Source organism: Pelecanus crispus, chromosome 1, assembly GCF_030463565.1.
Source record: "Pelecanus crispus isolate bPelCri1 chromosome 1, bPelCri1.pri, whole genome shotgun sequence".
Lineage (NCBI taxonomy): Eukaryota > Metazoa > Chordata > Aves > Pelecaniformes > Pelecanidae > Pelecanus > Pelecanus crispus.
This window is the reverse complement of record NC_134643.1, coordinates 69,738,513-69,753,607: the sequence shown is the minus strand read 5'-3', so window position 1 is coordinate 69,753,607 and position 15,095 is coordinate 69,738,513. Positions and strand designations below refer to the sequence as shown.

The 15,095-nt window shown below is 38.9% G+C and overlaps 1 protein-coding gene across 2 annotated transcripts in view; it reads right to left on the bottom strand.

Moving 5' to 3' along the window:
• WNK1 (WNK lysine deficient protein kinase 1) overlaps nt 1-15,095 on the bottom strand; it is a 105,276-nt gene that overhangs the window by 55,275 nt on the left and 34,906 nt on the right. For both annotated transcript variants that reach the window (XM_075705894.1, XM_075705888.1), the window contains exons 3-4: nt 10,177-10,397; nt 7,955-8,112 (exon numbers count right to left, since the gene is read on the bottom strand). In XM_075705894.1, coding sequence (XP_075562009.1) covers nt 7,955-8,112; nt 10,177-10,397 — 379 coding nt within the window. The remainder of the gene's footprint in view (nt 1-7,954; nt 8,113-10,176; nt 10,398-15,095) is intronic.

Below are 15,095 nucleotides of genomic sequence, written 5' to 3'. Positions count from 1 at the left end.
ATTCTAATAGGAGTGAAGGACTTCTATTTGTGTACCAAAAGATTCAACAGTGTCAGAGGATGGTCCCAAAAAGTATCCCTGCTACGCAGACAACTTTATGATGGTGACAATGGGTGCTAAGGTAGAAATGTCTCTGAAAGAAGTTTACCTTAAAACAAAGTCACAGGCTCATAGTGTGAGGAAGCTCTTAAATACCTTCACTAGACAGCAAAACAACAGCTTTTTTTCCCCTTCAGTGTAAAAACATTATGCATGCACAATAAGCAAAGGGTTTCTTACACATGTTTTTTAGCCTGGTTTTTCTCTCTGTTTTTGGGAATAAACTGTATCTGCAAAATCACATTCAGCTTTAGTAACTTTCACTCTTCTAATGCAGGAACAAACAAAAGCATTCAAATAGGCATACATACCCCCATGTCACTGCCTGCTCTGGGAACAGCTCTGAGTAACCTGGAGGTAACTATAAAGGGTTTATGTAAAATGTTGGTGGAGTTCCTGCCTATGAATCACATAATAATCTCAAAATAACTTATTTACTCAATGCCCCTGTGAGCTTCTACAGGACTAAAACTTTCCTGGACTTACCCCATTCCTACCCCTGTACAACTACAGCAGTACAGTTGGCAGGACAAGAAATAGTAGCCAATGCATTCTTAATGTCAGTATTTTTGACTAGTGGCACTATACTGACAAACAACATTGAGCTATCAGTCTCCCCACAGTAATGCTTCAGTGACTCATTAATGGTTCTCATCACAGTGCGAAGTCAGGCATTTTAAAAACAGTTATCACCTCCCTGTTGCTAAGAAGAGCCACCTTCCCATTTCTTGTTAAATTACATTAACCTCAGTTAATGTAAGAGTTAAACCGATGTCAGTACAGGACAGAATATTAAATACTAGTATCACAGCTTTAAGAGGCCTGATCCTTAATAGATAATGAACTTTTTTGATTTTTAAACACACGTTGTTTACTCAGTATTCTGTGAACTTATCTAGGTTTCTAAAAACACATTTGGAAACTCTGCAATACAACCAAATTTTAGATTTTCAGATTGAAAAAAATATATTAGATCTTGATTTTATGCAACTCAACCGAAGCTCATCCCCTGCCCCCTCCCTCCTTAATTCCTGATAATTTTTAAATCATGTCCAATTCAAAATTGCTAAGACACACATTCCAGGCTCAACAGTGAACAATATGAATACGAAATATCTCCTTTTGCTTCAAATCAAGTTTGTTTCACATCATCAATATTGACAAAACACTTTTAGCTGTAATCTAGAAGCTTTTGATGCTTAATAGTACAAATGCCTCCAAGATCAACTTGTAAAGTGAGCTACTTTTAGAAAGGAATTCAGTTGAATGAGCCTTTTTCCTTCCAACTTCAGATATCATCTGCCCTAGCTGTGCAAACCATATAGCATACTATATCTCAGTGTTCAAGCTAATCCCTGCTTGTCCTTACTTAGATCACTGTCATTTCTTTAAAAGGACTTCTAACCTAACATGCAAAGCTTCTTAAAGATATTAACGCTTCAAAACCCTGAATTCCCATCTTCCATTTTGAAGGCTATATATTTCTGAATTGATGAGTCAGTGACTGAACCTCCACACAAGAAGATTCTTCGCTCTTAAAGACGTTCCAGCAAAATGCTTGCAACTGAGCTGAACAGCTACTAGAGACAAGTTGTAGAAGCTTAAGTTTTCTTTAGTCCACTCAGTGTGATGCAGAGGAATCGCATCTGATGTGCCATTTTTTTTTTCCATTTGGTAGTTAAGTGGCTGAAGTTTCTTCTTTCAATTAATACAGTTACAAGAGTTTGCCCTTTCTTACAATTAATCTGTTTCCTGTGCTTGGTTGAAGGTTCATGGTCTTTCAGTATCTGCTTTAACAAAAGACTATTTGCTCTGTTTGAGGGTTACCTCCCCCTACTTTTCCATTGATTTTTTATCAGTGCTTTTTCCACTTGAGAGCTTGATAGGAGGGGTGTCTCTGTATCTGTCTGAACCCGGCCAAGACACCAAGTTATTCAAGGTAAAGAAACAGAGCTTTTTTTTATGCCTAGAAGAGTCACATACTGCTTCCAGAAAGCAAAAGAGGACATTCATCAGCATTCATTAAACACTGCAAGTAAAATTAATCATAAGTCTAAAGGTTAAGCATTTATATTTGCTGCCTAGGACCCCTCAGGAAGGAAGAAAAAAAGAGGTGGGATACTTTGCCCATTGTATCTCTAGTGAAAATGAAGTAGTTGGCTAGTCTAGACAATTATGATGCCTAACTTTTAAGACACTAAAGAGGAGATTAATTTCATCTCAATTGACCAAACTGCAGTGCTTTAACTGCCTGGTTTCCAGCCAAGAGAATGACCTTCACTCTAACCAGTGAGCTTCAGTTCCCACCAGTTAGGGAAATTAAGGATTTTTAAACCAGTTAGACACTGCCTGGTCAGGTTACTCATTATGTACCTTGTTCCCTTGGGCCTTTTTTTTAAGCTCTGTAGAACAGAGAAGAAAAATGTTGTGCCCACTCTGTGGAACATTTCAGTACAGAACAACTTTTTTTTTTTTTTTTTAAACAGTCAAAATGCAAAATGCCTTTCTTTTTCCCCCCTTTTCATCTTAAGGCCAGCTCAGAAGGCAGACATTTGTTTACAGAGAAGAGACTGGACTTCTGGTGAAAGCAAGGACAAGTGCAAAACTTCACTTTGTCAAAGTAAACATGAAGAAAATTAAGTATAGAGCACAAGTCCATCAGGAGAACTTAAACGGTAAGTTTATACAATGGGAGGGGGCTAAAGAGAAAAGGGAGTTTTCTGCTCATACGCTGCTGATTAGTATACTTGAAACTGAGGATGGCCTTATTAACTTTTTTGCAATGAAAACTTGGGTTTTTACATTAGTGGTAGATACGCAAGAATGAGACAAATCTGCATAATAAACCCATTGGCTTTTTACTAGTCCTGGGACTAGTCAATCACCTAGAAAATTTAAAACTTGGGACATCCACGTATTAAGAGATCGAGTAATCAGTACCTCTACACACTTATAAAAAAAATTATCTCTGTGCTGCAAAAAGAAAACTTGGAGGAAATACAGTGTAGAAGTAATTGAGGACTATACTACATCTGTGAGTGGTAACTGCAACGTGAGCAAGAAAAAACCAGGCTAGCTTTTGAGGCAACTGCATGGGTTACATTGGTCTCACCAGAGGCTGAGACAAAGCAGCTGAAGCTACTGCAGTTAGTTATGCCTTCACCACATCGTTTCCCAAAACAGACTAAATTAAGAAATTGTACTTAAGATGTCTGTTCTATAAATACCTCTGTTTTCATTTAAATGTACACGTAGCACATTTCAAATATCCCCTGTGACAAATTGTTTAATTGAAATATGCATGGAACAGGTCAAAGAAAGAATACCAGTCTCCAGAGAGGAACGAAGTCAGACAGGGAAACCTTCCTGAATTTTACCAAGATATTACACTCTTTTTCTGTGCAACTGAGTATGTAACAGAATTAAGTATCTTCATTACATTTTGTATTGGAACTGCCTGTATTGCTTTGATATGGTGCAGAATTGGAAAAAAGAAAGGGGGGGGGGGGGGGGGGAATATGACCCACTCCCTAATCTAGTAGTATATCACACAGACGGTTGTGTCTGCACAAGAGGGCAGAGTACGAAAAAAAAAAAAAAATCACTGGAGCAGGCAAGACTACCTTAATAGTGCAGCTTATTTTCAATTACTTACAGGCTTAGATGTTTTTTTTTCTTGAAGCCAAGTAGGCAGTAAAGTGCCCGCTGGATGTATTCAGTCCCAGCTGAAGAGACACGCTGCTTAAACCTCAGAGGAGATCCTCCCCCCCCACACCCAATGAGGTAAAAATCCCAGGAGCTGCAATTTCTTTAAGTACTAACTACTAATTTATTTGAAACCGTTTCCAAACAACAGCAGAGGATAGCTTCAACGAAGAAAACGGGGTTTTGACACAAAATTGCAACATTGTGATTTAATGAAAACAAAGAGGAGGGCTAGGCTCTTTTATGCTTGACTGACAAGACCTGCAGATCTCATTCTCCATTCTAAAGAAACTGCTAGTGAAAGGGTCTGGACTGAGTATGCTAGACAGTGCAAGCACAAACAGAGATCAATACTCTGTGTCAAACTCCTGCCGACTCCCTTACCACAACTGTAAAACAGAGTTCAGCATAACACCTTAAGCCCCACAAATTGTAGACAGTTGTTTTTTAAGCCAGGCATTTACCCAGTTTTTTCTACTGAAAGAATTCTTCTTCTAGTTAAAGTGAGCCAGAAAACCAATGTAATTGCACTTATGTTTCTCGGGCCAGGGAAAATTCAGGAACTTTACCCAAGCACTGTCTTAAGGAAAAACAGGAACTTCCCGGTGAGACAATGCAGACAACACAGAGAAGCATCTTGTGAATAGCAGACTCATGCAGCAGTGCTGTTATCCAAGATGTGAAGCAACAATAACTGCCCGGGCCAAAAAATGTCTCATCTCTAGGAGGAACTTCAGCTTTTAGATCCAGTATCTAGATCTTTGCTTACTGAACTGTATTATTTAATCAGAAAACTGCTTCCAACCATGAAGGAAGACCCTGAACAGAAGAGGTAGAACACATAACTGAGTACTCTGAGCAATCCTGGCAACCACCCCGACCCAGTGCTGCAGTATCTGGGCATCAGCTAGAGCAATCTTTATCACAAAAGGTGTAAGATCAAAATGCAGTGCAGCTGAAGGCCATCCTAGAAGAGAGATCAATGCACAGCCAGAATGGGAGAAAAGAATTTTAAGCTGGTAGTACCAAGTCCAGTCCTAAGAGGACACCCTGGGCATTAAGACACCTTTTACAGGCTTCTGTCCTAAACAATAGCAAGGATTTAAGCTAATGGAGCAACTCTGCTTTTTACTAAGCCTAACAGTTACTGCAAAGGGGGTGAGGGAAATCGATTAATTTAAATACGTATCGCCTGCGCTGAGTGGCTGCACATTTTGATCATATTGCCTTTGGGGTTTCAATGGGTTTTAAGCTCCCACATGGCATGATCTTTCATGACTGTCAATAGCAGACCATTATTATTGTCTTTCCCTCTGGTGTCTGTGTATGCATCTAGATAAAATAACCCTTTCATTTAAGGCACAGCAGGACTACAGCTGCTACCTCAAAATATTCCTAAACATGCCTAGGAAAGTAGCAAACTAAGGAGTTGAAATGGAAATGTTAAACATCTTCCACAAAGCACACACACCTTCCTACATACATTAAAAGGAAAAGCGTTGGTAAGTACTGTTGGAGTCACCTACACAGGAAGTTTTCTGACTCCACTCTGTTATTGATGGTTCTCACACTGTCCTTTTAAGTACTGAATTTCTCAACTGGTTCCCCCCTCACTCACAACTGCAGACATTGTCTAAACTTCTTAAGTCTCCTTTGAAATGAAAGAAAAATCTTATTTTCTTTAACAGGGAGCAAAGGACAAGGGCAGAAAACTAGATGGCTCTTTCACATTGGTTCACAGAGTGCTAAAAAGAATACAAAGAGTATTTTATTTCACTTTCATAACATGGTTCTGCTTTCCACATTATAGAAGAAACACTGAATTATCCATTATCGGTTAAGACACATTTGTGCCTTATTTCCAGATAATACTGTCTTTTCTTCATTGAAAGCCTTCCTTGAAAGTTATTCAAGTTTTGTTTGGGGTTTTTTTTTGTTTGGGTTTTTTTGGGGGGTTGGTTTGGTTTATTTTATTTTAAACAAACTACTTTACAACTACAATGAAATAAACAAACCGAAATATACCAAAGCACACAGCCTTTCATTCTCTGCCTAGCAGATAAATGTACACTTCATTTACCTTCCGGTCCTTTGCACCTTCTGAAAGAAAACAAGATTTCCTTTATTTCATACCAAAGTACATTTTAGAGCTCTCAAGCAGTAGATGAAACAGCGGGGGGGGGGGGGGGAGACGACGACACCACACCAACAACAATTAAATTCAATCTGTAAACCATCAGCAGCAGATTAGAGTAGAAGGTGGTGCTGGACAGACTGAAAAATTACCAGTGTTTCTCATCCACATAGAAGTTCAAAAGACAACCAAAAACAACGGGGAGAAAGAAGAATCAAGTACAATAAACAAGTGGTAAATTGAACCCTGGTAAGTCTCTAGATAAGTTTGTCTGCTACAAGCCCCTACAAGGCTTTCCAATTGCTAAGTACTTCACAGACCAGGGAAAAGACAGCTCTTTAAGACCTGGGGACTTCCAAGCCTGAGATTGTCTCAAAAGCTGATTATTCTCACCACAGCCCAGTTCCTAGCATTTTAAGGAATGGGCAGGGCAGCTACGTCAGGTATCTGTTCTGAGAAAAAGTGCCCATCCCATACCAAAATTACACTGCTTTGGCTCTGGCCAAGACACATACATAAGCATAGCAAAAGGTACCTCTAAGACTGTTTTGGTAAGATACTTCGTTTTCTTTCACTGATCCAAATAGCTTGCAGATCAGATTATGCTCTAAGCAGAGTAAAGGTTAGACTTTACCTTTATTTTTTCTCTCTATTTAGAAAATTACAGCTAAGTCCACCAACATGCAAAAAAAGACTCTGCACGTATGTATACATAAACTTACTCTAACATCTGTTCAAAACCCAAAATGGCCATTTATCCCTTCTTTCTTCCTCCTTCTCTGCCTCTAATATTCCCCTTTGAACAAGGCACAGTCTTGTTTCACCAGGCCTTCCTTCAGAATTCATTACTTCTGACATGAAGACCCTTCCACATCTGTAAGTCAGTCATTATATCTGCTTTTTATAGTGTGAGGCATCAGGAATAAGAGAGCATTTTATTTTTCCAAAGCTAAGCAAGTAATTTATTAAAACCTCAACTTCTCCAAGGTAACACTCACAGAGAAATTAACAGGAATTCATTTGTCTATGGATCAGAGAAAGAGGTTAAGTCTTTTTTCCTCCCTCTGCACATCCACACAGGGATTCTAAGAAATCCAATGCAAGTTTTTACTTCCCCAAGTGGTCACTATTCTTTCCAAATGCTTAGATCAGAAGGTTGAACACGTGCAGTTTATTTTACTGGTATAGTCTTCACAACACTTTTAGAGATCACAAAGTAAATCTAGCCACAACTATTCTGAACATTTCTCACGCTACAGTTCTGCTTCCTACGTTCAATGCCTGTAGGTTGCACTTAGTCTAGTCAGATAGGCAAACTCAGATCTCTTGCTTGCCTCCTCAGCCTTACTTGGTTTCACTTGCAATGCTTCCACCACCACCACTTTTCAGGGTGGAATACCTTCCCACTATTTATCAAATACTTCCACTGCATAATTATAAGAAGTGCACCCGACACACAGTAGCCAAGGGCCATTTGGAATTCAGTACACTATTAACTTAAAATCACTCTAGGTAACAACTTATGATTTGCCTTGGGAGGCGGCTAAGCCAAAGTCCTCTGAATTTGTGACCCAGCTTTATTTCAGAGAACAAAGTTACCAGCTAATCTTCAAGACTGACATACTTCCACCATCCCCCCAGTGGCTTAGAAAATAATCTGTTATCATTCTAATGTGTTTTGTTGTTTGGTTTGCTGCTTTTTGATTGGTTGGTGGGTTTTTTCCCCTCCCCCCCCCCCTTTTTTTTAAAAAAAAACCCACTATGCAATACCTTCTTATATACTGAAGGAAGACTATGAACACATGTAAAATTTTATTTCTATTCACATATTTTTACAGGCTTCTGACTGATTGTTTGATAAGTTGAACCATCCTATACCTTTCCACCCATCCCCCAAAAACCTCTTGTCAGCTTCTCTTTTTCACCACACACACTTGCACGGTACCACGCTACCCAGCTGTACTCCTTTGCTGCTAGTAGTAGTAGCTTTAGAATCAGCAGTTTGGAGGGACTTACACTGGTCACTCGACGGTAGATCTGCGCAGCATTTTGGCACTCGGAATAAGGATACTCAGACGTGGCCATCTCTAGCATACACATCCCAAAAGCATATACATCAACGGATTCATCATATTTCTCCTCATACATCTCGGGAGCCATGAACTCTGGGGTACCTTAAATTAAAAGAACGATTCAGACTCTAAATGTCTCAAAGCGAGCAGAGGCTGCTGGCGTTACTCACCGCAGGAGGAAGCGGATGGGCAGACCTGTGAGACAAGAGAAAGTGGAGGCAAAAAGAAGAGGGAGGAAACCCTTAGTCACTCTGTTGCATCAACATACTTTGTGAGTCTTCCATTGCAAGGCCTTTATGGAATAAGAATGGCATGAAAGGACTGATGCAGTTCCAGTTTTATGCGTGTTAGTTAATATAAGTATCAAAACAGACTGGATCAGGCTGGAGTCAAATGGAGGGGAGGGGATAAGAAGGGGGGAAAACTGCAGACTAGCCATAGGCTGCAAACCAAATACTAAGGAGAGTTAAGACACTTACCCTTTCTCCCTGTAAGAAAGGAGGCACATTAAACCTTGTTTCAAAAATTACCTGACTGCCCTCTGCTGCAAAAGAAGTAGCATTGGTAAGAGCCCACAGCTAGTCTCTGACCCGGTGCTCTCCATCTACTTTCTGAAGTAGAATGGTTTGGGAAAGGCCTTGCAATGAAAAACTCTGTTGTTACAAATATAAACCTTCATGAAAAAAGGATAAAAAGTAATTTTCTGTGAAGGCCACTCACCAGAGCCCTTTTCTTCATATACTTACCTTCCCACCTGCAGTATATTTATAGGCCTACTGCAGATACAGGCATTAGTGAGGGACATCCTACAGTCAAAAATACTCAGAAATAGAGAGATTGAGTTACAGGCATAGAGCGTGAGATTTAACAAGTCCCATTTAAATAGTGTGCAGAAAATTATTGCCCAGTGAAGCATCACAGCATCCCCTCTGTAAGCAAAGGGACTGCATTGTATGATCAGATTTACTTTAAGCCAGACATGCAAGTCTGCTTTTTGTAAATTTAAGCACAGAATTATTTCCTGCAGACACCAGATTCAAGACAGTTTACAGATCATTCTATAGCCACAATGCTTGTTTTCACCATGCTAAACCAAAAAAAGAGGACGTAATTGCACTCATTTATCCAAAGGCTAACCATTAACTGATAGCTAGATATGAAGTGGTAGTTTTCCAGTGATAAATCTGAGGATAAGATGAGTATGCTTAAGAAAATGTATTTTTTTGACACTGTATACTTTTCTTTCCTGTTAATACTTTGACCTGGTTAAGAAGCAGGAAATATTTCAGCGACAGCTTGCAAGACAATTTACAGGTATACACCATTGATCCCATCTAGGAATCTAGTACAGGACTGTTGAGTAATACTGCCTTTTAGCAAGCTCTAAATACTGAGAACAAGAGCAACTTCATTCCCTGCAGTCTATTCACCCAACTATAAAAACAAAGCTGATAAAACCAATTCTTTAAAGAATTCACAAGAAAGACTATACTAGTTCCATCAAACCAGTTTCTGAAAAGGGTTATTAGTGGATACATAAGAACAGAGCAAGTATAATGCAATACTTCCCCAATGCATCCTCCTAATTCACATAAATCCGCATTCTATAGACTCCCTGAGTAAGGCACTATACCACAGTCTGACTGTGATATAAAATATATATATTGACTTTCTTTGATGCACCTTAGTTTCTGAACACTCAAAGTGAGTATTCAAATTCTCTTCAAAAAAAGATTTAATACTAACCCCTGGTGACAATGAAAAAAAAAAAGCTATATAAATTAATGCTAAACTAAATACCAAAATGTTGTTTAGTCACCAAAATGCATTTGTACATTTCTGGAAGCATCATATTAAAGCTGAGATTTGTATGTAGTCAAGAGTGGTTTTATCAACAATGTTGCACTAAATCGTTGGGTAGGGCAATGAATCTATATTCCAAAATACTTAATGTTAATATACAAATATCAAAAGCACAACCAAAACTCCAACATGTAATCTCATCAGGAACACAGTATGACCTCAACAGCCAAGAAACAAAGCCCTTCATTTCCAGGCTTTGACCATGTACCTTTAAAACTGTATTTTTGAAGGAAAGCTCTTAGAAGACTCAAGTTTCCAAATAGGTAGACTGGCTCACCAGTCTCCAGAACAGGAGGGGCTTACCTATCACACTTTTGGCAAAAGAAGCTCGTTTCAGGGTGGCCAGACCGAGGTCTCCAATCTTGACAGATCCAGTGGGGCCAGTAATGAAGATGTTGTCACATTTTAAGTCTCTATGAATAATGGGAGGAGTGCGCGTGTGTAGAAATTGTAAGCCTTTCAGTATCTGACGGCACCAGCTTCGCAGTACTTTGATTTTCATCACTTTAAATCTTTTCAAATACCTAATGAAAAAAGTAACAGTAGGTTAAAAAGGTTCTGCCAACAAGTAGTAGGTTATGCTGTTCATTTGCTGTTCTGAAGTAAGAAAACAGTAATTAAGGAGATGCAGAAATTTCAACTCCACCTTCTATTTTAAAATCTACTTGGGCATTTCAAGACTCCAGAGAAGCTGAAGATGATTTCCCCTGCTAAAACTTAAGCTGCCCTATTCAGAATTTCTACCCCCTTTCTTCTAGCCAGGGGACTACACTGCTGAAAGATAAATGTGAAATGCTTGATCTATAGCTAATAATTCATTGCATACAAAGTCACCCTATGGTAATTAGGCAGTTGACTTGTTAAGTTTCAGGGCACTGCTTCCCTGACAAAGAGTTAAAAACTTATGCATTACAACAATTCTTTATCTATTCATTTAGAAGGTTTTTTATTTCCCTACATTTTATCTTGAAACTACTTAATTAGTTATAACCTTTTTGTTGATTAAATACAACTGGGTGGGAAGGCGGGGCACTAGAGCCACAACGCTAATAACAACTAAGTACAGAGTTGTTGCAAACTATGTGAAAGCTCTGAGGTTGTTATAGCTTAGTTTACCAATATTAGTCCAAGCACTCTGGTCAAGAATTCCAGGTTACACTTTAAACCTGCTTCAAATTTAGTTGTTGAGCTGTCAAGCAAATTAGAAATTCTTACAGATCACTTCCCTGGTGCAGGATGGGGTTCGATGACCCGAGTCTGATTGGTACTACTCACTACTTCAAAAGTATGGACAGATATGGACAGGGCAGGGAAATCTTTACAAAGGCTCTGCCAAATAAATGACATCAAAGGGTTCATACGTGAAGCCAGCATCCCTTTGCAGGTAGAATGTGACCCAACCTTAATTGTTCTAACATCACTGCTTTTAAAAATCCCGTGTCAGAAGAGTCAAATTTCATACCAAAAACATTTTCCAATGCTCATGACCTAAGACTACAATCTTATTCTACTCCTTAACTTCAACAGATTAGAGATGCCACAAGGTGAATAACCTATGACAGTATTCAAATGCTTTCCAGCAGTGTGTTCTCACAACCCCTCTTTGGGTAAAACACTTTGAAGTGAAGATGCTGTTGTCTTCTTTCTTTTGAAAAAGTATGGGCTGAAATACACTTAGAAAACTAGCATGCTGTGTAGAGCAAGGACTTTATTCTATTTCAGCCAATGTTACTCAAAGTCTCAGTTAAAGACCAGTTTCACACTACTGTAAGACTGGTATTAAATTCTGTGACCAGCATGGAATCTAGCAACTAAAATCTTAAAATAAAACCAAGTCATGTTCAACTATTCCGCAGTAGTGTTCAGTCTCTTCTGCATATCCGCTTAATCAGGAGAAAAAGTTTTGATGAAATCACTTGAATCAATGCCAATATAGAAATACAGTATATTAATCCCTTTTACTTTAATTTCTCCAGTTCAAAAGAAGATCTGGAAAATCAAGCTGCTAGCAATAATCCTGCTGTGAAAACAGATCTGTAAAAGCAATTGGGACCCAGTTCCAGAAAGAAATCAAGTCTTAAAACAGAATGTAAAGACAGTCAGTGAAAAAGCCAAGCCAAGGAAGGAGACAAACTGAAGGAGGTTCTGGATCACATCAGCTACCACTTGAGTTCTTGCTATTGACACAACCCTCATTCATCTCTCTTGAGCCTGTTCCAAAGATCACATGGTCGGGGCACTTCAGTTCAGCATCTGGAATCCCTAATTACATTCTTGGTTTCAAATATGCTAGTCTACTGCCAGCTTCTCACTGTTACAGGACCTGGGTCCAACCATCACCCAGGATCCCGCAGCGTTGCTGTCATTTTTCCATAACACTGTCATGAACTAAGTCACATGTCACTTAAGACAGAAACCATTTTAAAATTAAAGCATATATAAATACATAAAAACACACAGACAACCCTACTAGCCAGTACATTTTCAATTTTCCTACTATCATAGGACAACTCAGGCTTGAAGAGACCTCAGGAGGTTTCTAGTCTAAGTTTCTGCTCAAGGCAGGGTCAGCTGTGAAGTCAGACATGGTTACTCTGGGCTGTATCCAGCCAGGTTTCTAGCACCTCCAAGGATGGAACCTGCACAACATCTTGGAGCAACCTGTTCCACTGCCTGACTATGAGCACTGAAGTAGCTTCTCCTTCTATCAGTCTGAACCTCTTTTGTTTCAATTTATGCCTGTTGTCTCTAATTCTCCCATCATGTACCACTGCGAAGAGCCTGACTCCTTCATATGCCCTGGAAAGCTGGTGTTAGGTCTCGCCCAAGAATCCTCTTCTCCAGGATGACCAAATCCAGTTCCCTCAGCCCCTCCTCACAGAGCAGGTACTCCAGCACCTGACCATCTTGGTGGCCCTCCACTGAACTTATTCCTGCTTAATCAATGTTGTTCTTGTCTATGTTACAGGGTGCTAGTCAATTTAAAAAAAAGACAGATATTTGATCTTTGCACAGAATACAAGCAAAGATGAGAACATGAGACTTTCTTAATAGTTAGCTTCAATGAATAGAGAGAAACAGGAACTAGTTTGGCTTTCTGTCTCAAGGTTTTCATTTTTTGTTTGGTTTTTGTTTGTTTGTGGTTTGGGTTGGTTGTTTGGTTGGGTTTTGGGGGTTTTTTTTGTTAAGCAGGAAGGCTGCTTCACCTATACCATCTCGGCTCAAGAAGCTATAGTAAACCTTACTAAGTTAGCAGAGGTATGTATCCTACCAGATAGCCAACACATTCATTTAAAGTGGATTAGGAACACACACCACAATGGGCTTTGACAAAACTAGTGGCTGAGATCTAGGTCAGAGTAAGTCTTAACTATACTATTAATGAAGACAACTTTTAAAATAGACAATTCCATTTTTTTCCAATATTTTAATTCCATGATAGCATACAGTATCAGAAAGCAGTTTAATTCTTTACAACAATTGAGTTGTACAACTTTTCCATTCGTATGCAGAAGTTCAGGGATTCTTCTTTGTGCAAAATTAGAAATTTGCCCAGAGAGCATGAGAAGAATGAGTCCACAATATTTTAACATTATTTATGTGTATATGTATATTTAAATGTATACAAATATGAAAACAAAAAATGAGGAAAATTTACTCCTTTTCTTCTGTTCACTTTTTTTTTTTTTACATCAAGTGACAACAATGTCTGTGTCCCAAGTCTCAAAATGAGGAAGGTATCACTTGTACTAAATGTAGGTAATGTAAACATACTGAAAAAAGATATGGAAGTAATCCTCAGTCAGCCAAATACCATAAGCAAACACAGGTGTGCAGTGTAAATCTAGGAATATGACACGGGTACATGAAATACTCAGTGATACTAAACTTGGCACATCAGAAATTTCCCATATAGTTTACCTGTCAAGTCTCAAGTGAAGTGGACAAGAATAAACTAAATCACAATTATAACACAAACTATACAATAGTGGGGAAAAAACCCACCCAGAAGTCTACAGTTTAAAAGATCTTCAATTGAAGAGTCTATTAGTTCTTTCTGGATAGAACAAAAAGACCTTCATACTTCAGAGTACAACATAATCCTATAGCCAGCAAATCTGAGGTATTTCTTCCTACCAACACCCTACTTTATAATTGTCTATTATTACTTTATTGTCTTGCTTTTACCACCAAATAACAAGCCAACCCACATATTAAAATCCGAGTGGGAGAAAGAAGTTAGAAAGGGAGAAAAGTTAGATCTAACACAATGTATTCTAGCACAGAATTAGGTAACTTTATTTAAAGGCATCAGTACAGAGCTGTAAAACCTTTACTTTATTACTGCTCTGAAAACAGCACATGAAGCAACAGGTCTATTATTTTATCTGAAATACCTTAAACAACCTCAACAGTCTTCCCTGAACATATGGCTAAAAAGAAAGTTGCAGTATCTTTAGCCCTCCAGCACTATTTCAAGAGACAAACACTTCCCTGTAATTGCAGTCCAGACTCCCAAAGAGCCATTTTTGCCTTCTTTAAGTATGTCCATTTGTGGCTATCAATAAGCATCGTAAAAACCACAAGACATTCACAGGCTATTTTAACCAAATAGATTACAAATTGTTTCCAGCTCCTACAGCCTGCTTACACATTTAGGACTTGAATGCCTCTCCAAGACTTAAATGGGCACTGAATTGAGACAACGACCCACAATCCCTGAATTTCAAATGCTGGCAGTTTTATTTCCAGTAGATTAATGGTGACTGGATGCTCGCGAACAAGCTCACAGCTCTGCAAGGCGAAGGCGCAATTTCAGTGCAACTCCCCGCCGGCTCCACATACCACTAGAGGGCCCTCGCAGCAGTTTGATTTGCTGGTGTCTACTTTAACTCTGGCTTAAAAATAGACTTTGTTTCACTCAACTACTTTACAGGTTGAAATTGCAGTCACCTGCATACTTTCAGGTTTTTGCTAGGTACTACTTCATGAAGTTTCACCTAAACAAATAGGTGGTGGGGTTTTTCTTTCTTTTTACATATTATTTGTACTGTAGTAACACCTAAAGCCACCCAGAAGAGGTGAATTAATTTGTGCTTTGAACTTCACAGACTAGCTCATGCTAAATGGAAGGCAGCTGGAGAGGTAGATGAAAAATTCTGAGAGGTGAAAATAGAGCACTGTCTTCCTGAGCTGTCAAAATCTGAAAGTTCTCTTGTGTG